General features: G+C 40.6%; 1 protein-coding gene across 1 annotated transcript; it reads right to left on the reverse strand.

Annotated features, from left to right (window-relative positions):
• Nucleotides 1–251: 251 nt before the first annotated feature.
• LOC119782031 (forkhead box protein K2-like) lies at nt 252–25,799 on the reverse strand. Its single transcript, XM_038282774.1, has 9 exons — nt 25,304–25,799; nt 12,349–12,543; nt 11,287–11,440; nt 9,203–9,349; nt 8,929–9,122; nt 4,119–4,321; nt 3,774–4,007; nt 1,731–1,928; nt 252–1,651 (listed from the first exon to the last, which is right to left on the reverse strand). Exons 1-9 carry the CDS (start codon nt 25,591–25,593, stop codon nt 1,467–1,469), a joined length of 1,800 nt encoding a protein of 599 aa, XP_038138702.1. The 5' UTR covers nt 25,594–25,799; the 3' UTR covers nt 252–1,466.
• Nucleotides 25,800–26,605: the final 806 nt, after the last annotated feature.

Consider the following 26,605-nt stretch of genomic DNA (forward strand, 5'->3'; position numbering starts at 1 on the left):
CCAGTATTATTTTGCTTTTGCTCTTTTTGAGATTCTGCTATGCTCTTACTTATTTTTTTATCCTTAAAATGAATTTAGAAAAAAAGCAATATGCCGTGAGTCCTCCTAGATAAGTCACTCTAAATAATAAACAAATAAAGTATATACTGCCCTCCTCTGGATTATTGTGGAACTGCGCTCAAAGTTAACAATTTTAACCCTAACCCTCATTTAAAGTATCAAGTTCACCAAAAAAACAAAACAAAAAAGGATACAGACTTTAAATTAATTTATTTTAAAAAAGCATTTCTCCACTGAAGCAGAACAAACATCAATTTCTTTTCTTACTATTGTTTGGAACGTGTACAATCAGAAAAACAGATTGGCCAGGTCGCAAAATACGTCATCAAGCAAATGGATGTGTGAGTAGGAGGGGTCTGCCAACACCACAACATCAACGCAGCCTGGAGGGACCGTGGAGGGGGGGGATTTGACAGAAACAAAAGAAGAAGAGGAGCAGGGGGAAATGAAAGACATTTAATCAAGTGCAGCTCTGGTCTCTTTTTTTTGTTAATGACTTCTCTGTGGTCGGATACATGCAGGGGTGAAAACCCGGAACTACACATGGAGATCTGTGCAAGTATTGAAATATGAAGGAATATCAAAACAACAGGGAGGGGAGGGGGGACAGAAGAAAGTTTACCAAAAACTGTTACACCGTTTTCACCAAACAAATGAAAAGTTCACGTAAAAAGTTCTCTAACTTAGTTTCTGAAATGTCAGCGCTTTGAAAGCTTCCTTTAATTTATAATTTTTCTAGTTAAGTGTAAATACATTAAAAAAACTGCTATAATCCACATCTTGAACAACAGAATACTGCATATCTACGTACAGCTGCGGTTAAGGAGGGTCAGTAATGTGAGAGGCTAGCTGCCTGGAATTACAGATTGGCTCCAAGTTGATCCCTTTGACTTTATTTATTAGTTAGGAATAGAAAAACTGAGAATATTAATTGCTGAATGCTCGTCGTACTCGTCGCTCGGTTGGTCACGCGTCCCGATCGGTTGTGACGGGTCGGGGCGGGGGTAGGGGGCGGCGTTTCCTGCTGGCTGCTCCGATCTGCTCTGAGGTAGATGCGACAGAAAGGCGGCGTCCAGCCTGAACGACTCCGGGCCTCCTCCGCTTGGTCGAAGCCCGGCTCGTTTAAGGGTTTGCTGTTGCTAAAGGTTTCCTGTTTCTGGCTTCAGTCACAGCGCACACAGAAAACCTTCAGGTTTCTTTGTTCCTCACATTCCTGTTTTTCAATGGTGGCCATTTGTTGTTCTTTTAAAGGAAAACCGAACTGAAAGGGAAAAAGGTCTTCTCCGTTTGGCACCGTGGTTCTGAGCTGCAGGAGGAGGAGAAACAAAAACGACGGGGACGAGATAAAGAGAGGCGGTGGGTGAGGGGGGGGCGTGGTGGGGTTCTGTGTTGAGAGGTCGAACGGACTAATTTGGTTGGTCGTTGGCTGCCGGCGAGTCCGTCTCTGCCGCGGCGGTCGGTGCCGACTCCTCCTCGGTTTTCACGCGCTTGGCGTCCGGCTGCTCGCTCGCCGTCTGGTCTCCGTTCAGCCGCTTGGTGGGGAGGGAGGCGGAGGCAGAGGCGTGGGTCGCCAGCAGGTGGAGGGGGCTCGCTGCGGCAGGGAGAAGAGAGAAGAGTTAACAGCAGACTGCAGCCGGAGGAGAGCGGACCCTGGCTCCTGAGGGCCTCACCTTGGCTGGAAGGAGCCTGGAGGGCGGTGGTGATGCTGTGGCCGTTCTGTGTGATGGCCTTAATGGGCAGCTGGTGCTGACCCACGGGGGCCTGCTGCACGATGGTTACCGTCTGCAGGGGCGTGGCCGACTGGGAGCTCTGGATGATGCGACTGGAGGCGCCGACAGCACTGATGGCTGAAACAGTCTCTACTTTGACTGAAACCAGCAGAAAATACAAATCAGGTATAAAAATATAAACAACAGTTTTTAATTCTATCAATTTTTATTTTCTGAAAACAAACTGGATAAAATAAGGTTTCTGTAGATTTTAGATATTAGAACCATATAAAAAGTCTGATCCTTCTTCTGCTTGTTAAATGATCCATTAAACAGAATGAAATGTCTAAAGCCTTTTTCCTGGATTTCTGATAAATATTGCTCAGATATTCAGAGTTTTAGAACATTTTAAACAGTAATATCAGGTTTCTGATTGCTTTGCTGAGGCTATTTTGCGATAGTTACTGCATCTCTGCAGCGTAGCATGGAGGAGATTAGCATGCGGATCTGCTGATGTTTCCAGGAAGCCCAGTTTCCTTTGAAAACAACCTGCAGGTCATCTGCATTGCTCCGAAACCAGCGGAGCAACAGCAGCAGAAAACACGGCGCCAAGAACCGTCGCAGGTTCTGGAAACTTCTGATCCAAAACAAGCTTCCAGAAACATTGATTTCTAAATTAAATGAAAATCTTCATTTTCATCAGAGACGACGACTTTGGTCCGATGAACAACAGTTTGAATGGCCCTGATTACGCCGGCGTTAGAAAAAAAGATATATAAAGGAATTTAAATTATTCAGTTTAAAGTGGAATTTTACGAGAATTAATATAAAACATTCAAATATAGTATAGTATAAAAGTAGCAAACAAATAAGAAAAAAGAAGCACATTTAGGAGGAAAAAAAGTATCAAATTTGTGAGATTTAAACATTTACATTTGCAGTATATTGCAATATTAGGATACACGTTAACGTAGGCTACATAAAGCATTAATCAGGAAGCTTTAGTGATGGAAACAGATGGTACAATGGCCTCCTCATGGTAGTTTCTAAAGTTAAAATGAATGATAGATTAAATTTGTATTTTTTTCTCTCGTAATTTTGAGTTTGTCTGGTAAATTTTCTACTTTTCCCCTTTAAATTTGAATCTTTATAATCCAGAAAATGTGATTGTTCTCTTATTAACCTGCCTATTTATTCTCGTACATTTTCAACTCATTTCCTTTTAAATTTGCATGTTGATAATCTTGTAAAGGGAAGGAAGGAAGGAAGGAAGGAAGGAAGGAAGGAAGGAAGGAAGGAAGGAAGGAAAGACAGAGACAGAAAGACAGGAAGGAAGGAAGGAAGGAAGGAAGGAAGGAAGGACAGAGACAGAAAGACAGGAAGGAAGGAAGGAAGGAAGGAAGGAAGGAAGGAAGGAAGGAAGGAAGGAAGGAAGGAAGGAAGGAAGGAAGGAAGGAAGGAAAGACAGAGACAGAAAGGAAGGAAGGAAGGAAGGAAGGAAGGAAGGAAGGAAGGAAGGAAGGAAGGAAGGAAGGAAAGACAGAGACAGAAAGACAGGAAGGAAGGAAGGAAGGAAGGAAGGAAGGAAGGAAGGAAGGAAGGAAGGAAGGAAGGAAGGAAGGAAGGAAGGAAGGAAAGACAGAGACAGAAAGACAGGAAGGAAGGAAGGAAGGAAGGAAGGAAGGAAGGAAGGAAGGAAGGAAGGAAGGAAGGAAGGAAGGAAGGAAGGAAGGAAAGACAGAGACAGAAAGACAATAAGGAAGGAAAGACAGATAGACAAAGACAGACAGAAATAAAGACAGACAGACAGAAAGACACGACAGGAAGAATAGGAGAAAGAAAAGGAATGAAAGACAAAGAATTGGGGAGAAAAAAAAGAAAAGAAACATGGAAAAAGAGACAGACAGAAAGACAAAGGAAGAAACAAACTTTTCCCCTGACCTATTCCCCCCCCCCCGGTGAGAAAAGAAAGGAACCGACTTTCTTCACAGTTAGCATCTTTACCTTTGACCTCCGTGTGCTCCCCGTTCTCCTGCGGCTCGCTCTTGATGATGGTGGCGGGCTGGGCGATGACCGTGGACCCGGCTGGGATCTGCTGCAGGACGTGGACAGTCTGGACAGCGGGCTGGGAGCTGCTGGTGCTCACTGGGGAGGCCATGGTGTAAGTCACTGGCTTAATGGTTTGAGGTAACTGACGCTGGACTGCTATGAGTACCGGCTGGTTGCTAACAGGCGAGCCTGAAGGATTGATATGCAGATCAATATCACTGATGACGTCACAAAGTGACATAAAACTACCTGGATAAGACTGATGCAAGAAGCAGAATGATGCGTAATAAGGGGTCCTACCTGGTGTGTTTTGTGCAAAGCGTGCTTCCTGGATCACAGCCAGTTTGGGCTGGACTGTGGTGGTGGAAACCGGGGGGGGAGCGGAAGAAGTATCTGGTTCAAGGGGAACAGGGGAGCCCTCTCGAGATAGACTGTCTGGGGTCTGGACCCCGCTGGAGTGAGCTGAGAGAACCCCTGAATGATTGGGAGAAGCTGGGGCGCTCCTAAATAATCAACAACAGAAATTAAAGACATCAGTTCATCTTCATCCCCACAGATTACATATATTCAGCTACACTCTTACTGGATTAGAAATCCCATAAAGTGAACACAGAAAGAAGTGCAAGGTTTGCCCCCTGCAGGTCATTAGGCAGACTGCAGATCCTACTAGTTTTATTATTTTGATTAAAACATTTTTATTGGTCTAAAAGTGTGACAGTCAACATTTATATTTCCTTAAAAACTTTTAAAGGTTGTGACTTTATATTGAAACATGTATTTATTATGCTCTGCATGAGCTTTAAGCAAAAGCTACATTTTAAAAAGGAATATCTTTACACATTTCAGGCGATAAACCAACACAAAGTGGAGCCTGATTGTGCAGCAGAAGAAAAATAAAACAGCAATTTATTTAGTTAATCATTTTTACATAAATAATGTAAACAGTGGTCAGTCACCCCCACCTCAGTCAGTATTTTATCTTCTCTGGGCTTCAAGTTTTAGGTCTTTTGGAGCTGTTCCAGCTCTGAACTTCTACTTTTTCTCCACATTCTTGTTTGCAAAGAGATTCAAACTTAAACTGGATTGGCAGGCTCCCCACATCATGCTTGTGCCACCACCATGTCTGACGGTGGGGTGATGTGCAGTCTTAGTTTCCTCATGGTGAACATTAGCTCAGCTGTTTTATTCTCATCTGAACAGATCCTCTTCCTTCTCGTGTTCTTCTCAACATATTTTATAAAAGCTTGATTGAATATAATCTTCCACTGGAGTTGTGGCTCCTTCAGAGTCACGTAGCGTCTCTGAATAATGCTCCACTTCCCAGGCAGTCAATCTGGACCTCTACAGGTGCTGGTCATAAAATTAGAATATCATGAAAAAGTAGATTGATTTCAGTAATTCCATTTAAAAAGTGAAACTTGTATATTATATTCATACATTACATACAAACTCATATATTTCAGATGTTTATTTTGTTTAATTTTGATGATTACAAATGACAACAAATGAAAATCTCAAATTCATCATATCAGAAAATTAGAATATTGTGAAAAGGTTCAAAATTGATGGCCCCTGGTGCCACACTCTAATCAGCTAATTAACTCAAACCACCTGCAAAAGCCTTTAAATGGTCTTTCAGTCTAGTTCTATAGGCTACACAATCATGGGGAAGACTGCTGACTTGACAGTTGTCCAAAAGACGACCATCGACACCTTGCACAAGGAGGGCAAGACACAAAAGGTCATCGCTAAAGAGGCTGGCTGTTCACAGAGCTCAGTGTCCAAGCACATTAATAGAGAGGCGAAGGGAAGGAAAAGATGTGGTGGAAAAAAGTGTACAAGCAAGAGAGATAACCGCACCCTGGAGAGGATTGTGAAACAAAACCCCTTCAAAAATGTGGGGGAGATTCACAAAGAGTGGACTGCAGCTGGAGTGAGTGCTTCAAGAACCACCACACACAGACGTATGAAAGACATGGGTTTCTGCTGTCGCATTCCTTGTGTCAAGCCACTCTTGAACCACAGACAGCGTCAGAAGCGTCTTGCCTGGGCTAAAGAGAAACAGGACTGGACTGCTGGTGAGTGGTCCAAAGTCATGTTCTCTGATGAAAGTAAATTTTGCATTTCCTTTGGAAATCAAGGTCCCAGAGTCTGGAGGAAAAGAAGAGAGGCACTTCATCCACGTTGCTTGAAGTCCAGTGTAAAGTTTCCACAGTCAGTGATGGTTTGGGGTGCCATGTCATCTGCTGGTGTTGGTCCATTGTGTTTTCTGAGGTCCAGGGTCAACGCAGCCACATACCAGGAAGTTTTAGAGCACTTCATGCTTCCTGCAGCTGACCAACTTTTTGGAGATGCAGATTTCATTTTCCAACAGGACTTGGCACCTGCACACAGTGCCAAAGCTACCAGTACCTGGTTGAAGGACCATGGTATCCCTGTTTTTATTGGCCAGCAAACTCTCCTGACCTTAACCCCATAGAAAATCTATGGGGTATTGTGAAGAAGAAGATGCAATACACCAGACCCAACAATTCAGAAGAGCTAAAAGCCACTATTAGAGCAACCTGGGCTATCATAACACCTGAGCAGTGCCACAGACTGATCGACTCCATGCCACGCCGCATTGCTGCAGTAATACAGGCCAAAGGAGGCCCAACTAAATACTGAGTGCTGTACATGCTCATACTTTTCATGTTCATACTTTTCAGTTGGCCAACATTTCTATAAATCCTTTGTTTTTATTGGTCTTCAGTAATATTCTAATTTTCTGATATGATGAATTTGAGATTTTCATTTGTTGTCATTTGTAATCATCAAAATTAAACAAAATAAACATCTGAAATATATGAGTTTGTATGTAATGTATGAATATAATATACAAGTTTCACTTTTTAAATGGAATCACTGAAATCAATCTACTTTTTCATGATATTCTAATTTTATGACCAGCACCTGTAAGTCTTGGTAGGACTGCAGTTGCTCCATCCTTTCCACGTTCAGATGATCGATTTAAGTAGATGTGGGAGATGTTGGGGTTTTGTTTTAGGACCTAACCCTGCTTTAAGTTGAACCTGAACTCATCCCAGATCCATCATCTGGGCTCCTTGAGCTTCTTAAAGCTGGTTGTTCTCCAAAAAACCTCAGAGGCCAGAAACAGAAAGGCTCCATTTATGTGACGACTTTTGAAGGTAACTTGTTACAGTTTTATTTAATGGTATCAGAGTAAAGATGGCTGAAAACCAGACTCTACTAATCATGGATTCTAATGATTCAGTGATTTTCTTTGCTCTAAACAGAGTTCCTACAACATAAGGCAAGTCAAATTCAAGACTTTTTAAGACTGTGTCCCTTCAAATAAAACTTTAAGACCAACTTTACAATAAACACAAGAAACAACAACAAACAAACAAACAAACACAAAAACACCTGGTTGAGACAGATTTATATTTTAACATAAACCTCAACATTTATATTTTCTGGCCCAGTAGAAATGTTTACAATTTTGAAAAACTTTCCATATAGGATAAAGCTAAAAACACACTAATAACAGATGGATTATTATTATTAATTGGATAGATTTTAACAACTACACTGGAAAAAAACCTAAATCTAGATAAGTCATTTTTTCTTAAAATAAGTGTGTTTGTTCTTGGATTGAGGAGGTAAAAGACATTTTGCCAATAGAACAAGACAATTTACACTTAAAATAAGAAAACACAGTTGCTTTGTCTTATTTCAAGTGCATATTATCTATTATTTAAGAGTAAAAATACTCATTCTATTGGCAAACTATCTAATTAACCTACTCAAATTAAGGGTAAATACACCTAATTTATGACATTTTTTACTTATTTCGAGATCGTTGATCCCATAATAGCTAATTGTAGGTGAACCACCAAATGTTATCCGGAGATTTGGTGCTACTGGTGCTGTTTTTGACGTCTGAGATGCTGTAGAGGCTTTGCAGAGACAAGGGTTGGACAGAAGTGAGAAACAGCTGCTGCTTCACTGTAACCTGATTTTTGGTGCTTTGTTTTTCCCTCTTCACATGTCTGACTCCACAGCTTTGATTCCGATCGTTCAGAGCTTAAATGACTTCTCGCTCAAAATACGCCATTCCTCATATACATTACCTGGTAATGTTTTTAGCCATGCAGAAAACTCTCGGCTGGATAGCCAATTTTCATTGAATTTACACTTCCCCATATTGTTCAGATAAAAATTTATCGGCGCATCGGCCCAAGGTCTGTTTGCAACATCGTTTTCATTGGTTGAGCTGTGAGGATGGAACTAATAATGGTTACAGCGAAGCCGCTCGGTAAATGTAAAAAAATTTTTGATATGAACTACAAAATAAAATCCTATTTATGACTTGGTAACAATTTCAAGACCTATGAAAGACCGATTTCAGAGATTTTAATACCAATTAAGGCCTTATTTTTATATTGAAGAATTCAACCTGAGTGAAGTTGGCCCCCCCACCTTCTTGAAATCAGACAAAATTAGTGTCAAACGTTTGTGCAGCAAAAATTTTCGTTTGTGCCACTATCATTTTAAAGATATAAAGAAAGATTTCTAGAGGTCATCAAAGGTCAACCAGCCCCCCCACCTTTTTCAAATCAGACGAAATAGGTGTCAATCAACTCAGCTCCATTTGTGCAGCAAAAATTTTCATTTGTGCTGCTTTGGCTTTGAAGATTTGAAGAAGGTCGGGGGGCTGGTTGACCTTTGATGACCTTTAGAAACATCTCTTTATACCTTTAAAATGAAAGCGGCACAAACTAAAATTTTTGCTGCACAAACGTTTGACACCAATTCTGTCTAATTTGAAGAAGGTGGGGGGCTGGTTGACCTTTTGACCTTTACATTTTCATTAATATCTTCAAAGCCAAAGCAGCACAAACAACAATTTTTGCTGCACAAACGTTTGACACTAATTTTGTCTGATTTCAAGAAGGTGGGGGGGCCAAGTTCACTCAGGTAAGAATTCAATGCCTTTTAAGACTTTTTAAGGAGGATCTGTGGGAACCCTGTCTAAAGCCAACATAATGAACTGAGGTTGAAGTGTGTGAAAGTGTAAATAGTTTTTTCTTCTTTTAATGTGACAGACCTGGAGGAGAGGGGTCCATGTGGGGTTCTGAAGCAGGGCACCCCCCGGGGCCTTCGTTTCCTGAAAGCCTGCTCAATGAGCTTGGCCTCTGAGGAAGGGTCTATCCTCCAGAAGGAACCTTTTCCCGGTTCCTCCTGTGACCTCGCCACTTTGATGAAATAACGGTTCAGAGACAGGTTGTGACGGATCGAGTTCTGCAACAATAAAAAGAGACATCAGGAAACCGAAGCGTCGCACGGCGCAGATTACCCAAAACCAGGAAGTCCAAACTAACCTGCCAGCCCTTGTCTGCCGTCCTGTAGTACGGGTAGTTCTTGGTGATGTGATTGTAGATACCGTTTAGTGTGAGCTGCTTGTCCGGAGCCAGAGTTATGGCCTGGACTATCAGCTGTGCATAGGAGTACGGTGGTTTGGAGTCGTCCTGCAGAGCAGAGAAAACACCCAGCAGTCAATAACACTTCATTTAAGAGCAGTTAAACCAGAGAATGTAAACGCTAATAACTCATGAACTTTAGTTTCTTAACTAAATTTGACTGCAGTATCATTAAAGGTCGTAGGTACAATTTCTTCCATCAAAACGATACATTTTTTAAGCAAACTAAATCCACAGAACACAAAGGGTTTCGCAGAAAGAAAGTAGCGCAATTTTCGGACTATAAGCCGCAGAAGCTAAATTGCATGATTTGTACATATACAAGCCGCACGTTTTTTTATGTTTAATTACTATATGGTTCATGCACAGAGACGATCGTCTGGAAAGAGGCAACTGTTTGGGGAAGCTCCTATTTATTAACATTTCAACACAATTGAGTTGAGACAGTTCTTCCTGCTGGCGTCTCCGTCTCACATTGACTCGTTGTTTCCAAGGTTACGAGCAGCGGTTCCATTTCCTTCGTTTACTGCCAAATTGACTGCCTTTAACTTAAAAGCTGCATCATATGCTTTTAAACGATTGTTTTCCATAATGAGGGTCTCACACAAACTGTCTTGCACTCGCAATGTCCGTCTTTTTTCGGAGTCTGCTTCCGGAGGACGTCCTCATTCCCGCGGCGTGGCTACTTGTGTGTTGTAGCAAATGTGACGTCAACATGGTGGATGGTAAAATCCATAGATTTAGGTACCGTATTACCTTAGTGGCCGTTAGCTGTACAAGTCCATAGATGAGCCACAAGGTCGAAAAATAGGGAAAAAGTTGCGGCTTATAGTCCTAAAATTACGGTACTTATTTTACTGAAGAACAAAGTACGTAAAGTATGCAAATATTTTTGTGATAAATTTTTACTCCTGATTACGATGTCAAACTCAACCTAAACAGATTCTATTTTAAATCTTTAGTAACTCATAAGAGAGATGAAAAAGTGCTTTTTCAATAAGAAGCATAATGACGGTGGACTCTGTTCAAGTTTCTAAGCTTTGGAGCCGACTTGAGGAAGCAAAGAGGCTCAGAGGGCCTCAAAGGATGTTGATTCCTTAACTAACTGGTAAGCTAAATGTTGAATATGGTTAGCATTAGAAGAAGGGTGTGTGTGTGCGCAACTAACTGGCAGGCAGGAGTTAAAACTTGTAGCTATCGCCTTTAAGATCAAACCAGGAAGTGATGGCAGCAAAACAAAATGATTAACTTTAGCTTTAAAAAAAACACAAACAAACCCGGTTGGGTGTGAAATTAGCCAAACTTTGAAGACTTTCTCTAATTTAGTTCTAAGTTTAGTGATGAGAAACCGAAGCACTCATGGATTACAGATCGCAATTTTTTATTTGTTAAAAGACAAGGTTGATGCCCCCTCTGAGTATTTATATGAACACTTATCAGTAACTAAGCATCAGGTACATTAAAACAGCTAAAATATATATCATTTTGTCGACCTTATTCCGTTGGTTCTGATATTTCAGTTATTGAGACGCTAAAGTTGTCGTTTCTGGACTTGAAAGGAGTTAAAATTAAAAAAATGAAAATACAGATGGAGTGATTTATGTAATTTAAAAGAAATGATTGCTGTTCAGCGTTATTCATATAAAAAATAAAATAAAAAATAAAGATGAGTTGGAAATATTTTTCCGAGACTAATAGCGGGCCTGGCATGTAGCCTTGAGGGACGCCTTTTTTCTCTTTGGCCCATTTAGAATGAAGTTACCTTAATCTAAAAGTCTTAAACTCGGCCTGTTAGAGGATTTTCAAACCAAACAACCAATAAAAAACAAGAATCTAAGAGACGTTTGATAATTTTGTAATGATCAATGACATTTATCTTTAAAGAAAAGGCCAGAGAGCTTTGTCTCAGTTTTTATTTATAGGCGCAATGACCAACTTACTCCCCCCCCCACTGATGTAATGAAGCAGAGTGGGCCACCCCTCACCTTGGGACTGTCTCCTCCAGAGGCATCTTTGTCGTTCTCAGGCTGGGAGTTGTCATTAATAAGCTGCAGCTCCACAGAGCCGACCATGCGACTACCCATCCTGTAGCCTGAGGAGCCCGCCCCCCGCGGGCTGGAGGGGCAGGAGTTAGCAGCGCTGTCGATAGGAAACAAGACGGAACCAAATCAGGACAAAACGACAGGATTCGGAGCTTAAAATAAAACAAAGGGCCTGGTTTGCTCATCTGCAGTCTGTGCTGCAGTGACACGCTTTTCACTGGCATCTATGCAAATTAGCCCACCTCCCTGGCTGTGTGGGAACGCTGCAATCACTTAAGCAGCAACGGGATGAGACGTGCTGATGGAAAAGATGATTTCCATAAATGAATGTATTTTCTCAGATTAATGCAGAATGTGAGGATAGGAGACTGTTATCCCTTTAACGCAGGAATAGGCCACTTTAGGTCCCATGAGCTGGGGTCCTGCAACAGGTTTTGGCCAAACAGGTTTTGGCAGTCGTGGGTGAGCGGTTAGGGTGTCAGACTTGGATCCCAAAGGTTACCGGTTCGACTCCCGACCCGCCAGGTTGGTGGGGGGAGTAATTAACCAGCGCTCTCCCCCATCCTCCTCCATGACTGAGGTACCCTGAGCATGGTACCGTCCCGCCACACTGCTCCCTTGGGGCGCCATTGAGGGCTGCCCCCTTGCACGGGTGAGGCATAAATGCAATTTCATGGTGTGCAGTGTTCACTTGTGTGTGCTGTGTCACAATGACAATGGGAGTTGGAGGAGTTTCCCAAAGGGGCTTTCACTTTCACTCAAACACATTTGAATCAATAGCTGAAATACCTCCTTAATGTGCAGTCAGGTTCCTCTAGAGCTCTGCTTTTAATCTCATCCCTTAATTTAAGGTGATCTGGAAGAGGGGCACGTCTAAAAGTTGCAGGACACGGCCCCTCAGGGACAGGAGACGTCCATCCCGGCTGTAAGTCTGATCATTTGCAAAATAACCTCAGATTTAAAGCTAATAGGACTGGACCGTGAGTCCTTTCAGGGTGAAGGTACCTGATGGTGCCAGTGGGCGATGGCAGGGGGCTCATTAGGTGAGCAATGTTGTCTGGAATGTTGATGGTAAGGGGGGAGATCTGAGGCTGAACTGGTTTCACTGGGGACTCTGGTGCCTCTCGCTTGGCTTTCTTCCAGCTGGACAGGGCTGTGAAGTTGATCTTAATGTTTGTGCTGGGAAACCTGAAAGTGCACCTGCAGAAAAGAGAGACAGGGAAAGTTAAACTTAAACGAAACAAGTCTGACAAACAAGAACAGAAGGAAAGTATATTTAGTGTATTCCTTTTTTTCCCTTTTAAAATTCATACAGCGTGCAATACGTTTTTTTTCTGAATTCCATACGTTTATTTAGAAACGGTAATCCACTGAGAATACTTTTTCTAATTGATCAAAAAAATTGTCCATAAATTAATTAATACCTAAAAGAATCTTTATCTGTAACCTCAGCTCTATAAAAACCTGAACCAATCCAGGTTCAGGGTTCCCAAACGGCTGTCTGTCTGAACCGTTTACTCTCTCCTTCTTGTACCCAATGAAACGCTGCATCACTGCTGCCCCACCCCACCCACAGGTGGATCAGCTCAAAGTCTCACTTGGTTGATCCGATAGTTTGCATATGAACGCCGCCTCCCAATAGAGAAAGAAATGGGTGTGGGCAAAACAGAAAGAAAACATGGGTGCAACAGCAACGATAAACACTCTTTGTGCTTTAGCGCTCTATATATGCAGAAATAAGTTAGTCGTCAGCGTATTACTTTATTTAGACGCAGTTTTTAGACGCAAAACACTGTAAAACTGTTATTGTAATTTCTATGATTTTAATATTAGCTGCAGTGAGAAACTGTTTTCTGGATGAGGAGTAAATAGTTTACATATCTAAAAAAAAGTTAAATTTGTTCTACTTTTCAATGTGGTGATCAGAGCAAAATAGTGCGACTGGTTATTCACTTGATAAAAGGGGCCAAAAAAGGAGATTTAATCACTGATAATCATTTATGTATACAACTTGACATAAATGGATTGAAAAGCCCAGAAAACAATCATATGTTCATTAAAAATGTCCTGGAAGGAAAGGAAAAGATGCGTGATTCTGAACACCATGAAATATTCTGATGGTTAGCTTCAGACGTTAACAGGGATGAAAAAAGACAAACTGTTGGTGGAAGTCTGGTTCTTTGGAAACAGCTGAATGGAAAGAAAGATCCCTGTTGGGTTTAAGCTGCTTGGCACCCTGGAGACGGCGCAGGAACACACAAAAAGCTGGGTTTCCATTCAGCTGAAGTCTGCAAGGAAAGGCGTTTTAGTCTTCTTGTGCCAGGCTTTCACAAAGCCAGCATTAGCTGCAAGTACAGTATCTGTGCCACCTTCATCTAAAAAAGCTCTGCTGCTCACAGGAGGGGCCCAAAGCACTTCCTACAGTCAGATGTTTTCATCAAATCTGTAGAACCTCAGGAGGGTCGAATCTTCTCAGATAAAAATAACATCAGACTCATCCAACGACTGTCAGAACAATGAAATCTAAATATACATCAATAAGGTGTCAGCTTCTTTATGCTACTGTGCTAATAATGAAGGCAAAACACTGGAATAAAGAAATACTCAGCTTTGCATTCTGCAGTTTGGTGGAACAAAGACAGAGAAAGGTCTGCTTGAAATTCAAACATATCTGAATAGAATGGTTTATATTATAAAATCAACTTAAGTTTAATAGATCAGTAATAGGTTGGGGTGTAAATAATAGTCGCTTTGTATCGATGCATCGATCCAACAGTCAACGATCCGATGCATCGACACGTCCGCAAGAGAATCGATTCATGTTTTTTTTCCTCCGGTCTATTTTTATCCATTTGCTCCTGGACGTAATTCTCCCTCCCGTGCTTCGGTGGCGCTAAACCTATTTTGCCCTCCTACCTCGCTTCCTGGTTCTACTCTTACAGCAGTGTGTTGCAGTGAGCTTGATGCAGACATTTTTGATTTATGCTCAGTATTTAAGCGTGGTCTGCGCTACACGCTGTGGGTCTAGATACGGCCGAGGCGGAGAGGAAGTGGGGGCGAGTTTAGTCCGACGACGGAGGGACATGAGGGCCAAAAAGAGCAGAGATCCAGGGTTAATTTTTTTCAGTGAATGAGGTTTTAATAGTAATAGGTAGAGTGTAACTTCTCTACTTCTGTTATTTTCTGTAGTTTCTCAAAAAAGAAAGTATAGCCTGTAAGGTGTAAAAAAAAAAGAACCAGTTAATCGAATCGTATCGTGGTGTATCCTTGAGTATCGAAAATAATCGAATCATTGGGTCAGGAAATCGATACTGAATCGCATCTCTAAATGAAATATTGTAGTATCAAACACAATCCAGTTTTTCTTAACCCCAAATTGGTACATACAAGTCGCATTCAAAAGAAATTACATGAAATGTTCAGAAAAGCAGATAAAAACTGGACTAAGAGCTGATTCCTCTCAGAAACTATGACCCAGGAGAAATGAGTGATGGAATATTTCTCCCCATATTGACCATATTTAGGCAAACTGCCCTGTTTGGGTTTTAAATAGGCCTCTTAAGCAGTGCAAAGTAGGGGTGTGAAATGGCAAGAAGTTGGTGAAACATTTATCATGATACATATTTCACAACATGATATATCCCAATATATCCTGATACATTAAATTCTATAAATTAAAATGTTTATAATACTATAGCTATGGAAAACCTCATATTGTTTTTGTTCTGTTGCAGCTGATGCAGAGCAGGTGAATAATAAACGTCCATCCCCGTGAACACTGGGACGGAACTCAATGGGAAAGGAAAGGATTCTGGTTTCAACCGTTGCGTATATTAGCTGCGACACATGAATCAAGATGCTATGACCAAAAAAAAATTTTTTGATTGACAGATGACCGTTGATATATGATTGGATGAATTTAGGTGTAAAAGATGATGTATAAATAACTGGCCTGCATAAGATAACGAAAAAAAAAACAAACAAAAAAAACACAGATTTTAAGACAGGACTTTTTTAAAATAGAATTGTTTTAACTTTTGGGACAATATCGTCTGATAAATAGTACATTTATATACATGTTTAACCCAGAATGATTTGACATTTAAATATGACTTCACTATGACTTTGAGTGATTCAACCAAGCAACTCGCTTTTAAAGGAAAACAAAAATATAAAAAATCTATAAATAAAATGCTAACGCACTTATTTTTAATACTGTAATGTTAGGCTGATTAAAACAAAATAATTCCCCTAGGCTTATCTAAAGAGGCAACAGAGATGTTCTGAGTTTCAACACCAGATAAAAAAAAAAAAAATCTGGAAGAAAACAGTTAATCTGTCAAAAAACTAAAACGATCCAAACAGAACAGATATTACTAAATGGTCCTGCAGCATCAGACTGGTTTTTCTTTTTTTCCCGCATAAACACTAACAAGATGCATTAATGAAACAGGCTCTGGCCAATAAACAAATAAAACTATTAAAGTCGCTCTTTGTTTCCTATTAAACTACATCAGGTAACAAGGTTTTGAAATTTAACATTAAATCTCATTCAAGTTAAGCTTTAAATGTTGTTAACCTGATATTTCACACATGCATTCCTTGTGAAATGATCTTAAACTGATGTTTAATTGTAAAAAAAAAAATAAATTAATAAATTAAACAGAGCTCATTGGACAGTTTTCATTTCAAAACTTTTTTTACCTCCTTGCAATAATATGAATGAGAATTTAACCTGTGTGTGCTATAGCGTTAGCAAACATTAGCAGTTAGCCATGGTTTGGTTACCATTGTTTTTTTTTGCAGGCGCAGCAATGAGGTCCCGCCTGCAGCTCAGTTCCTGATTGATGGAAACCAGAACTTTTGGTGAAATAGAGACGAGAAAAAGCGATAGCAAGGTGGGCTAATGTTAGCATGATTTCAGGTACCATGACTCTCGGATTGTTTTAACTAAAGCCAAACACCAACACACACATAGTGGCCGTTTCTCAATTCACTAGAACGTGAGTACCCACTTGTTTCCTCGCCAACTATGTTCTTGAGAAGATCACAGGAAAGTCTGGACTTGGTGAGAACGGGAGCATGGCGCATAAATATGGGTCAATTGGAACAGAAGCGTACTGATGACATCACCACACGCTCGGCTCGTCTAAAGCTGCATTTCACCTCCTTTTATTAATCGTCTAGATAATAATAAATTATTACTTTTTTCATTTAGTGGGGGAATAATGATGGACACAGTCAGATAAACACAAATCAAATGAACAGTTTGCCAAAAAAATTGCCATCAGACCCAGCGGTACTTCACACACGGCTACGCTGAGAGAGGGCTGCTGCAGAGGAGCTAACGTAAGCCTCGGAGCGCCGCTGGTTGCCACGGTCCTCTCAACTTCGGAAATTGTTTTTTTAATTACACATTAAATCGGTAAATGGACCATATAGTGATGCTTTAAAGTATAATATTATCACCTCAAATTATCTTAAAACGTACTTTTATTGAACAACAGCAACAGAAAAGAGAACTTTCAACGGAGCGCTCGATTGAAAGCTGCTGCTACCGCAGTGCATGCTGGGACAGCTGTCAATCTCAAGAACGGACAAGTCTGCTCTGATGCATGCTGGGTAAAGAGGGAGGGGCCAAAACAAAATCCAGGGACTATCTTTGTTCTCGGTCTGCTGTTCATGTGAATTGGAACAGTACTAGGGCTGAGGCTGATGATCTTTAACGAGCACATGAGAACGCACAAACACACATATTGAGAAACGGCCAGTGACAAGTGATGCGCAGATGCCATTTTTGGCCCCGATACCTGGCTGTGCAGTATTGGCCAATACCGATACCATACGGATACCATCTGTATGAAAGTGATGTGTGTGTATATATGAAGAACTGCAAACTACGTAGATGTAAAATAATCATGGCTTCAAGCTGCTGCCTTCCTTTGCAGGCAAAATAATAATAGAAAGTGAATCCAGTAGAACTTTTTATTGTCTACCTGGAATGAGTGACAATAGTTGAATAAACTTTTGGCTCTCAAAATAGTATTGGTGCCCTATTTATCAGTACTTACTGATACCGATACCATCATTTTAGTGGTGGATCAAGGCCCTGCCCGATACTGGTATCTGTGCAACACAAACTGTGACAATCAAAAAAATCTTAATCTCCGGGCGATGACTCCTTTAAATAAGTTGAGAAAATGTCATATATGGGTGTCCTGATCGGTTATTGAAAACTGGCCCCAAAATGAATATTGGAATAAATCGCCCTGATTCTAAAACCTCCGCTGACAGAAACACTCTGCTTCTGTTTAAAGTTTAACCCACTAGTTATTAATAACTGGGTCGGTAGTTCTCATATCTATTTTAGTTGACTTTTGTTCTTTTTTTGAAAAATATCACTTGACAAAAACTCTTAACATTTCACGCTACAAAATGCTTGATAAAACATGCGTGATTTGTGCCATTAATGTGGGTCAATAATCAAAGCCAGACGTCCCTCAGTTCAGTTGTTTTGGACTCCAATCGCAGATGTGAAAATCCTGAACATTAAGAAAAAAAGCTGGAAGAAGTTTTAAATAATTAGCTTTTTTCTTTAAAAAGCAAAAAACCAAAAGGGTAAATATAAAGTCTGCATATGAAACTAGATGCTGTAAGCTTTAGAAAACTGCCGGTCTGGAGGAATGTTGTGGTTTTTAATTCCTGCCTGTGGATCTCCGCGTGTGGATGAAGACCACAGACGCAGAATCAAAGTGAGTTCAGTATGTCATTGAACACCCCCTCCCCTCCTGCACTATACAGAACCCTTTTTATAACCCCATTTTTCTCACACAAGAACAATGAGCCACAAACTATGAAAAAAAAAATGACGAAAACACAGTTGCTACGCTGCAAAGCCGCGACGACGGCAACAAACAAAGCTGGTTCAGCTGAAAGCTTTCACTTGAATTTCACCCCCACCCACCGCGCTGCAGAGAATGTAAACAAAAGAGGACAGACACAGAGGAAGAGCAGCAGCTTGGAGAGGAATTGTGGGTGTGGGAGAGGACAGAGGGTTGAGGGAGGAAGGGAATCGGGGGAAAAGGGTCGTTCCTCTATGCCGACTGAATCTTACATCATCGGAGAGGAATCTGAGGAATACCAGCAACCTGAACCACAGCTCCACAAGTTCCCTCATGCTACCAGTCTGCTTCTTAACACAGTTGATGCTATTTTCCTTAATATGAAATGTCTGAAAAGGCCCAAGTTGGATTAATAAATGACTCTATAAGTCACTCATTTTACTTTACAGTTTAGGACGCATGCATGTGAATTGCAACCCTACAGAGGATTCAAAGAAAACTGTAATCTTTCAAACTGGCAGGAAAACATTCACCGGGGACGGAAACTGCATCAAGTCAAAACAAGTCGCTGTTTTTCTCACTGTTAGAAAATGGTTTCATGTTGGGAGATTGTGCAACATGTGAGCACAGTGAGCAAATTCTGAACAGAGCTGGCAGGAGCTGCAGGCTTTGTTTACATTGCAGGACACTTCTGTGAATAAACTGCAACCATTATTTTGGCACGACCAGATTCCAAACAAATCTGTCTGAGGAAAATGTAAACAACTCTGGCTGTTGGAACCAGAAGAAAACCGTCAGGAAAATCTGCAAAAACTCAGCTAAAAAAAGAAACACTGACTAAATGCAATAGCTGCATGTTGAGCCATATTAGAAACTCTCAGGATGCATTCATACAGCTGCCATTTTTAGGAGGGAATTTAAATTCAAATTAAATCCATTCATCTTAAGTTTAGTTTTATCATTTAAATGTTAGGATTAAATTTTGCATTAGGTGGAGGGGATAAAACCCTGTTACAAAGTAGCTTCATGTAACAAGCCCATTGACCTCAAGTTGAGGTTTATTCAAAACTTATTTTATGACAGAACTTTATTGAAAAAAAAATACAGACATGCAAATTAACAAAGAAAGGAAATAGAAAAGAAATTAAGAGCATAAATCAAAACTTTAAATTGGCTTTAGGTTCTAAATAAAACCACCAAGTCAGTTGCCGGTTGGTTGGTTTTCTCTCTTTCAAACATCTTTAGATCACGTCAAGCAACAGATTGTTCTTTAAGGCAGGATGGTGCTGATTTGGAAGAAGAAATACTGTTGCTACTGTAAATGTAGCTGTGCGCCGCGATACTTTTAAGACGCATCCTCTGTTCCTTCATTCCATGCAATGGTCCAATGAAAGCGGACTGTTCTGGGGTCCTGATAAACTATGCAGACTGGCTAATTTAACCGTGCCAGGGTAGAGCTCCCAGGTCTCTGTATGGGTCATGGTTTGAGTTCATAAAGACTGAGGGAAAAAAAAGAAATGGATAAAATCAAGAAGATCCTGCCCAAAAACATCTAATTTAATGGAAATACAGTTCCAATGAAATCAGAGCAGGTAAATAGTTTTTAACATTTTTTTATCCTTTTATCCTTTTTTATCCACCTTAATACCACTCAGATCTTCTAGTTCAAGCCTACTTTGTGCACCCAGAACTAGAACCAAGCACAGAGAGGCAGCATTTAGTTCCTATGCTCAAACATTGCCTCAGATTGTAATGCAGGTAGTTTGACTGTAATCTTTAGTTTTACTCACTAGAGGAAGTGGAAAAGGCCAAATAAACAAAGGCCTTCTGTTAGAAAAATATCATACGGCTTCCCAAGCTTTAGGCTTAAGCTGTGACTGACAAGTTAATCTCAAAACACACAAACGGTTTAAGCTAAAAAACACCAATTCAAGTTTGGCAAGTCTTGCGATTTTTATGACCGTTTTCCAAATAGGCGACATACAGAGCTCTACTTTATCAGTTTTCTGAATTTTGCAATGTAGAACAGAGACCCCCCCCACCCCCCCGGAAAAACCAGATCCAGGCCTTAACTCTGAAATCTGTGAAGAAAACTCCTTTAATAGGAAGGAAATGATGGAAGGCACAAAGCAGAGAGTTAAATAATTAAATGATGCAACTTCTTACAAGAGCGGTGCTTTTTTTTAAGATGAAGAAAAACAAAGATCGTTATTTTTGCTGCAACATAAAGCATCATCTCTACCACCAGATGGACATTTTCTTCCCACAGTAACAACCGAGGATTTTAAAGGAGTCATAACCTGGTTCAGGGTTCAGTTAAGTTCCTTCTGAAATTGTCCTGAAATTCAAATAAATCAATTTTAGAAGAAAAAAATAAATAAATAAATAAATGGAGCTCAATCTGGCCCATTACTATAATAATAATAATTTGGCTTTGGTGTATGTGCTATAAAGTTTATGTAGTGCTAACGATGTTAGCAGTTAGCCATGTTTGTTTACTGTAGTTTTCTGGTCTCTTACAGACAAAGAAATAGGGGTGGTAATAGCAAGCCAGGCTAATGTTAGCATCATAAATTGCAAGTCAATGTGGAGAATCAAAATCTTCCATTTAAACGAAAAATCCCTCAAAAAAAAAAATATAAGTAAAAAAACCAACAAGCTTTCACACCCTGGATAGCCCAATAGTTATACACAGAGGCTCAAAAGTCTAATTTTCAGTTGATGACTTATTCAAATCATTTTCTATGGATCTACTTTATAAAAGTGTGGTTTTATTAACCCAAAAAAGGTCACAAAATATAAAGAGGTTATAGCCTCTTTATATTACCCTTTTGAAACCGTGCCCAGATCGGTCCGTGTTAAGTGTAAATGGCACGCACAACTGAACCGGACCGTGCCAGACACAACCGATCCGCGCTAACATGGTACTAGCTCATCAGTAGGTCTCGCCGCGGTTCAGTTCTGGCTCAATTCTCAGATAACAAAGAGTGCTGTCATTTCCTGCATCTGTAAGCCCTGATGAGATTATCGTTTGTCGTATCCGCTTCCCAAAAGTTAAGTAAATTCACCAAAGGTTGCCTTCTTCGTCTGGCTCTCTACAAACGTGATTTGCTTGTTTACCACTAGAGAGCAGTAGTACCGTAGATCGCCGCTAGGAGGCGAGGAACCGTGCTAGCGTGGTGTGTAAACGGTCATAAGGAACCGAGCTTGGCACCGTTAAATGATCCAAGTTCTGCACAGAACCGTTTTCAGATGTTAGTGGAAATGGGGCTTATATATCAATTACAGCTACAGTGTGAGGCTTTTGCTTTTTTTCCAGTCATTGTTGGCTAATATATTCCAAGTGGAGATGAATTGATACAGGTTTATTGTTTAGAAATTTGCTCCCAGTATTGTTTTTCTCTGCTTTGTTTTATATTATAAGAACAAAACAATAATAAATGTTACATAAATTGACAATCCATCAGCTTCACGTAATGGGAAGACTGCCAAATGCACCAAAGAACTGGCCAGCGTGTGCGTGAATCAGCCGATGCAAGTAAGAAAAATGCTAACCAAAGGTTATGAATTTGCATTTTGCCTGCTAATACAATGTTTAGCCAGTTGGATATAGTCCCAAAGCAGCAGAAAGTTGCATCAGATACTTTTAACATTCCCCAAAAGGCCAAAGGTCACAGAGTGACGGAAGCAAAGATTCAAAAGGCACAAAAATGGGCAATTAATCGCAACTAATATATTGTCATAACGTCTGCTGTAATCACTGCCAGTTTTTTCATAACTGATACAGAATGTTCTGTAGAGTTGGGTTAATAGGCGACACCAAACTCGGCTATTTGGGAACAGTAAGGTTTTTCAAAAAGGAATGTAAAATCAGAATTTTGTGTCAGGATTACAGACGTAAACACAAGAAATCGACTCACAGTAATGTTACCGTTGTCCACTAGAGGGTGCAACAGTTCATTCCTAAACAGAGCTTCACTGGTATTTGCAATAGAAGTAATGTCAGAACAGATGCTAAAGCGGAAACATCAATGGATCCAGATTCCGATCAGGAATTATTTACATTTTAATGGCGACAAGAATGCAGAATGGACTTAATTATGTTCTTCTGTAAATATAAACACTCGATAAACTCCCTAAGTTATTACCTAAACTGTGCCCATTTAGCTGAGCTTTATGGTGGAGCAGCGCAGCTTCTCTGCTGTGCTGGGAAGGTGAGGACGTATTTAAAGTGGAGGGAATTATGCAAAGTGTTTGTTACAGAATAGTAATAACATGTTCGTCATAAGCGTGTGGAAAGGCTTTTTATGTTGATGGACTTCATGAAGCCGTCTCCTGCGAGCAACCAGAACACACCCCCAATTTATAAGAACTGCTAGCAGCAAAGTCTCTCTGGGCACTACAGGCTGGATTACACTAAAAACAGAAAGCTATATCACAGTTAGCGTCCACTTCTTGACACAAAGTGGCAAACAGAGAGTCTTTAGTTTTGGATCTCTATACATTAGAAATCAGAAGCGTTTCACATATTGTACTCATCTTTTCTAATTCAGTCCATTTGTTTTTTTCTCTATCCAGTCAGAAATGAATAGAGCTGGCACAATAAACCGTTAAAATATAATGTACTTTGTCTTTTGACTCAGTATATTGGAAAGAAGGAAAATAAATCCTTTTTATGTTAAGGAAAGATCCTCTTAATAAAAGAGAAAACTCAGCTTTTAAAGATTCTAAAATTTAATAATATTTAATAATTAGTTGATCAATACGATATTTGTACTTTAAAATAATTTAGGGCAGCTATCGCTTAATAATCAGATAGCAAAAGGCTCATTAAAGTAGATTTAATGAGTGGATAAAGTGGTGGAGTTCTGGATAAAGTATGTTGACAGACTAAAAAGTGTTTTATTTTAAATGGAAAATATTTATATATATTTGGTAAAATTACTGTTTTAAGTGGGTAGCTCTGTCAGCTTAAGACCAAAAGTCTCTAAACTCCATTAACGATTAATCACTAAATTATTTGACCAAGTAGCACTAAATTGGTGACTTAGAAACGACGCTGTCAAGGAACGCTATGGACAGAGGAAACATGCAAGAGGAGGAGAGTTTAGTGTCGGAGGTCGTGGATGAGTCTCCTCCGTCATCCATTTTTTATTTAGAGGAGGAAAGCGGGGACGAAGATGTTGTGGAAGAGGACGCCAGGGCGGCAGAAGCTTGGTTTGGTGTAGAAGGCTTCCAGCCGTACATGTTTGAGCCCTTGCCTCGCAACGCTGCCAGTTCTGTTAGCTCTACGCCTGCCGAAGACACAGACGTCCATCCCCGTGAACACTGGGACGCAACTCAATGGGAAAGGAAAGGATTCTGATTTCAACCGTTGCGTATATTAGCTGTGACACATGAATCAAGATGCTATGACCGAAAACATTTGATTGATAGGTGACCGTTGATAAGCAGAGGTGTCAAGTAAAGTACGAATGCTTCTTTACTGTACTTAAGTACACTTTTTAGGTATCTATACTTTACTCCATTACTTATTTCTCTTCTTACTTCTGACTCAATACATTTTCACACAAGTATCTTTACTTTCTATTCCTTACATTTTTAAAACAGACGTTACTCGTTCCTCTGGGCTTCGGTTTAACGTTTATAAATCTTTATTTCCCGTCATGTGCTCCATCCAATGCAGATCATTGGCTCCGCCCACATCTAGTGAAAACTAGTGTGATTGGATGAGTCATAGAACGCAAACACTCATTGGTTAGCTAAAGGAAATCGTCAGAAGCAAGCACTGCTAACGTGAATTGTCTATGCCATGCTACAATGTCGGATTCAGAAAAAGACGTCGAAATGTCTGAAAGGTCGGACACAGGTAAGAGTGTGTCCATTTTTTTCTAAACAGTCGAAGAATTGAGCTTTCAATTCATATAGCGGCATCTGGCTGATTTTTTTAAAGGTTACTTTAAACTTTTATACTTTAAGTAGTTTTTGGAGCACATACTTTTTCCCTTTTACTTGAATAAGGAGGTCAAGTTGATACTTCAACTTTTAACAGAGTGTTTTTAAACCGCAGTATCTATACTTCTACTTAAGTAACAAATGTGTGAACTTTTGAAACCACTGCTGATATATGATTGGCTGAATTTAGTTGTACAAGCTGATGTATAACTAACTGGCCTGCATAACAAAACGAAAAAAAAAAAAAGATTTTAAGACAGGATTTTTTTTTTTATAAAAATGTTCTACATTTTGGGACCACATATTCTTGTAAAGAGTATATTTATATACATGTTTAAGCCACAATAGTTTGACATTTAAATATGACTTTCATAGACTTCATAAACACATATCAGGAGATATAAAAATTATTTTAATGCTAACCAAAAATAAATTATGTTTTGCCTATTTACCTTTGACTACAATAGGTTTAAAAAAAAAGTTTAAATCCACTGGTAAGCTGAGGGGAACCAGATTGTAAATTCGTTTAAACTAAATAATATTCAGAATTGCTGATAAAGTGCATGGCAGAGTTTTTAATGCATGCATGAGGGTTGAACTCCTGTTTACCAGCCAGAGGAGTCTTGAGTGTGAATCTGATCTAGTGAACTGGAGGTCACGGCTTGTGTTAGTGTTGCTCTGCAGGGCGGAGATCTGCTGGTTTGTTTACGTTCTAAAGGTCCAGAGGAGTTTCATTCACAACTTAATACCCAGTAGGAAACACCCACAGAGTCTGGAGATAACTGCATCAACCAACACGTTTCTGACTGGAAGGGTGTGAAAATAACCAAAACATCAACGATTGCCGCATTAAGCTGAGAAGTTTAACCGACTGGCGTTAATAACTGCGCAGTGGGGGAGAAATCCGAAGCTGGTCCACGGGTGGGCTGTGGAATGTGAGTGGAATGACGGCGGGAGGGTTGCTAGTAGGAATGTCAACAAAGAGAATGGCTTTAGGAAACAGGATGCGGACTTCTTGCTAACATGCTAAAACACGTGGTCCTCTCGACCCTTCTTCGAAAATATAAACCTAATGTTGTTCAATGTTAATGTTAGACTTTCTGTTGGTCCGGCTACTTTCCCCTGGTTTCCCCGGGGGCGGCGGTGCTGGAGGGGGCACTTACATTCGCGGTAGCTGCAGAGGAGGGGCACCCCGTCTGAGGAACACTCCGTCCACAAACACCCCGTTTTTACCAAGGCACCGCAGGTAGAAATCCCCGCTGCCGGTGCCGTCGTCGCTGGCCGTGAATATCTCCAGGTGCCGCCGAGAGATGAAGCTCGAGTGGCCCATGCTCACGTCTACGGATCCCTGAGAGGAGTTCCGGCCGATGGTCACCGAGCGCTTCTTCATCATGTATTCGAATTCACGGCCCTCGAGCCGGGCAATCGGCCCAGACGATCCGCTGACAGACATGTTCGGGGTTGTAGCCTCGAAACGCCTCAAAATAAAACGGTTGGGGCAACTTTAGTCCACTGCACGGACGCCCGACTGTGGCCCTTCAAAGGCGTTCAAATGAGGCACATCTACAAGAGGGGGTATCAAACTGAAAGCAGGAATCCAGAGGGAAACATGCGAGGCCAGGGACAGCGGCACCGACCCACCGCCGAGAGAAAGGGGGGCCGCTGAGAGCCAATCAAATGAGGCCAGAGGCGGACATGGGTTAAGTGACAGGGGTTCCTCCAATGAGAATGCAGGAAGGTGATGGAGCTCCGAAGCTACAGCCAATAAGGTGTGAGAAGTAATCAGAGGACAGCTTCAAGGTCGGTTGGTGTCCGTGTGTAGCTTAGGCTAGCTGTACGTGCATACGCTGTTATTACAACATAGACAAACTCCACATAGATGTCCCGCCTGCTTGGTATCCCAGCACAAACGGTTCGTCAGCATGTCCGCCATATTGCTAGTGGCAAGCCCTAAAAAAGTTGACCACAATAAACAGCAATGGTTGGTTCCAAACCAAATTTATAGAGGTTAGGCCATATGTTTTTCATAGGGGTACCAAAAAAACAAAAACAAATAAATATTGAAAAACAAACATTGGGACAATAGTAAATCCTTCCATATTTTTAAGGGGAAAAAGAGCCACTTGCAGGTTTGCAAATTGCAAGATCATTGATAGTTCAGAGGGAAACTGGGACCCTAATGCTAAAGTGCAACACCTTAATTTGAAAAGGAGCCACAAGTTATACTATCTATCTATCTATCTATCTATCTATCTATCTATCTATCTATCTATCTATCTATCTATCTATCTATCTATCTATCTATCTATCTATCTATCTATCTATCTATCTATCATTATAAAAAATGATTAGGTATTCATTTTTCTTCAGTACAGGGGCCAACAGGGGCCAGGCACACTGGCCCCTGTTGGCCCCTGTCTAGAAATAAAGTTCATTTGATGGTGGTGAGTTTTGACAGCAAAACG

The sequence above is a fragment of the Cyprinodon tularosa genome, unplaced genomic scaffold, assembly GCF_016077235.1.
Source record: "Cyprinodon tularosa strain WSP-4 unplaced genomic scaffold, ASM1607723v1 ctg104, whole genome shotgun sequence".
NCBI lineage: Eukaryota > Metazoa > Chordata > Actinopteri > Cyprinodontiformes > Cyprinodontidae > Cyprinodon > Cyprinodon tularosa.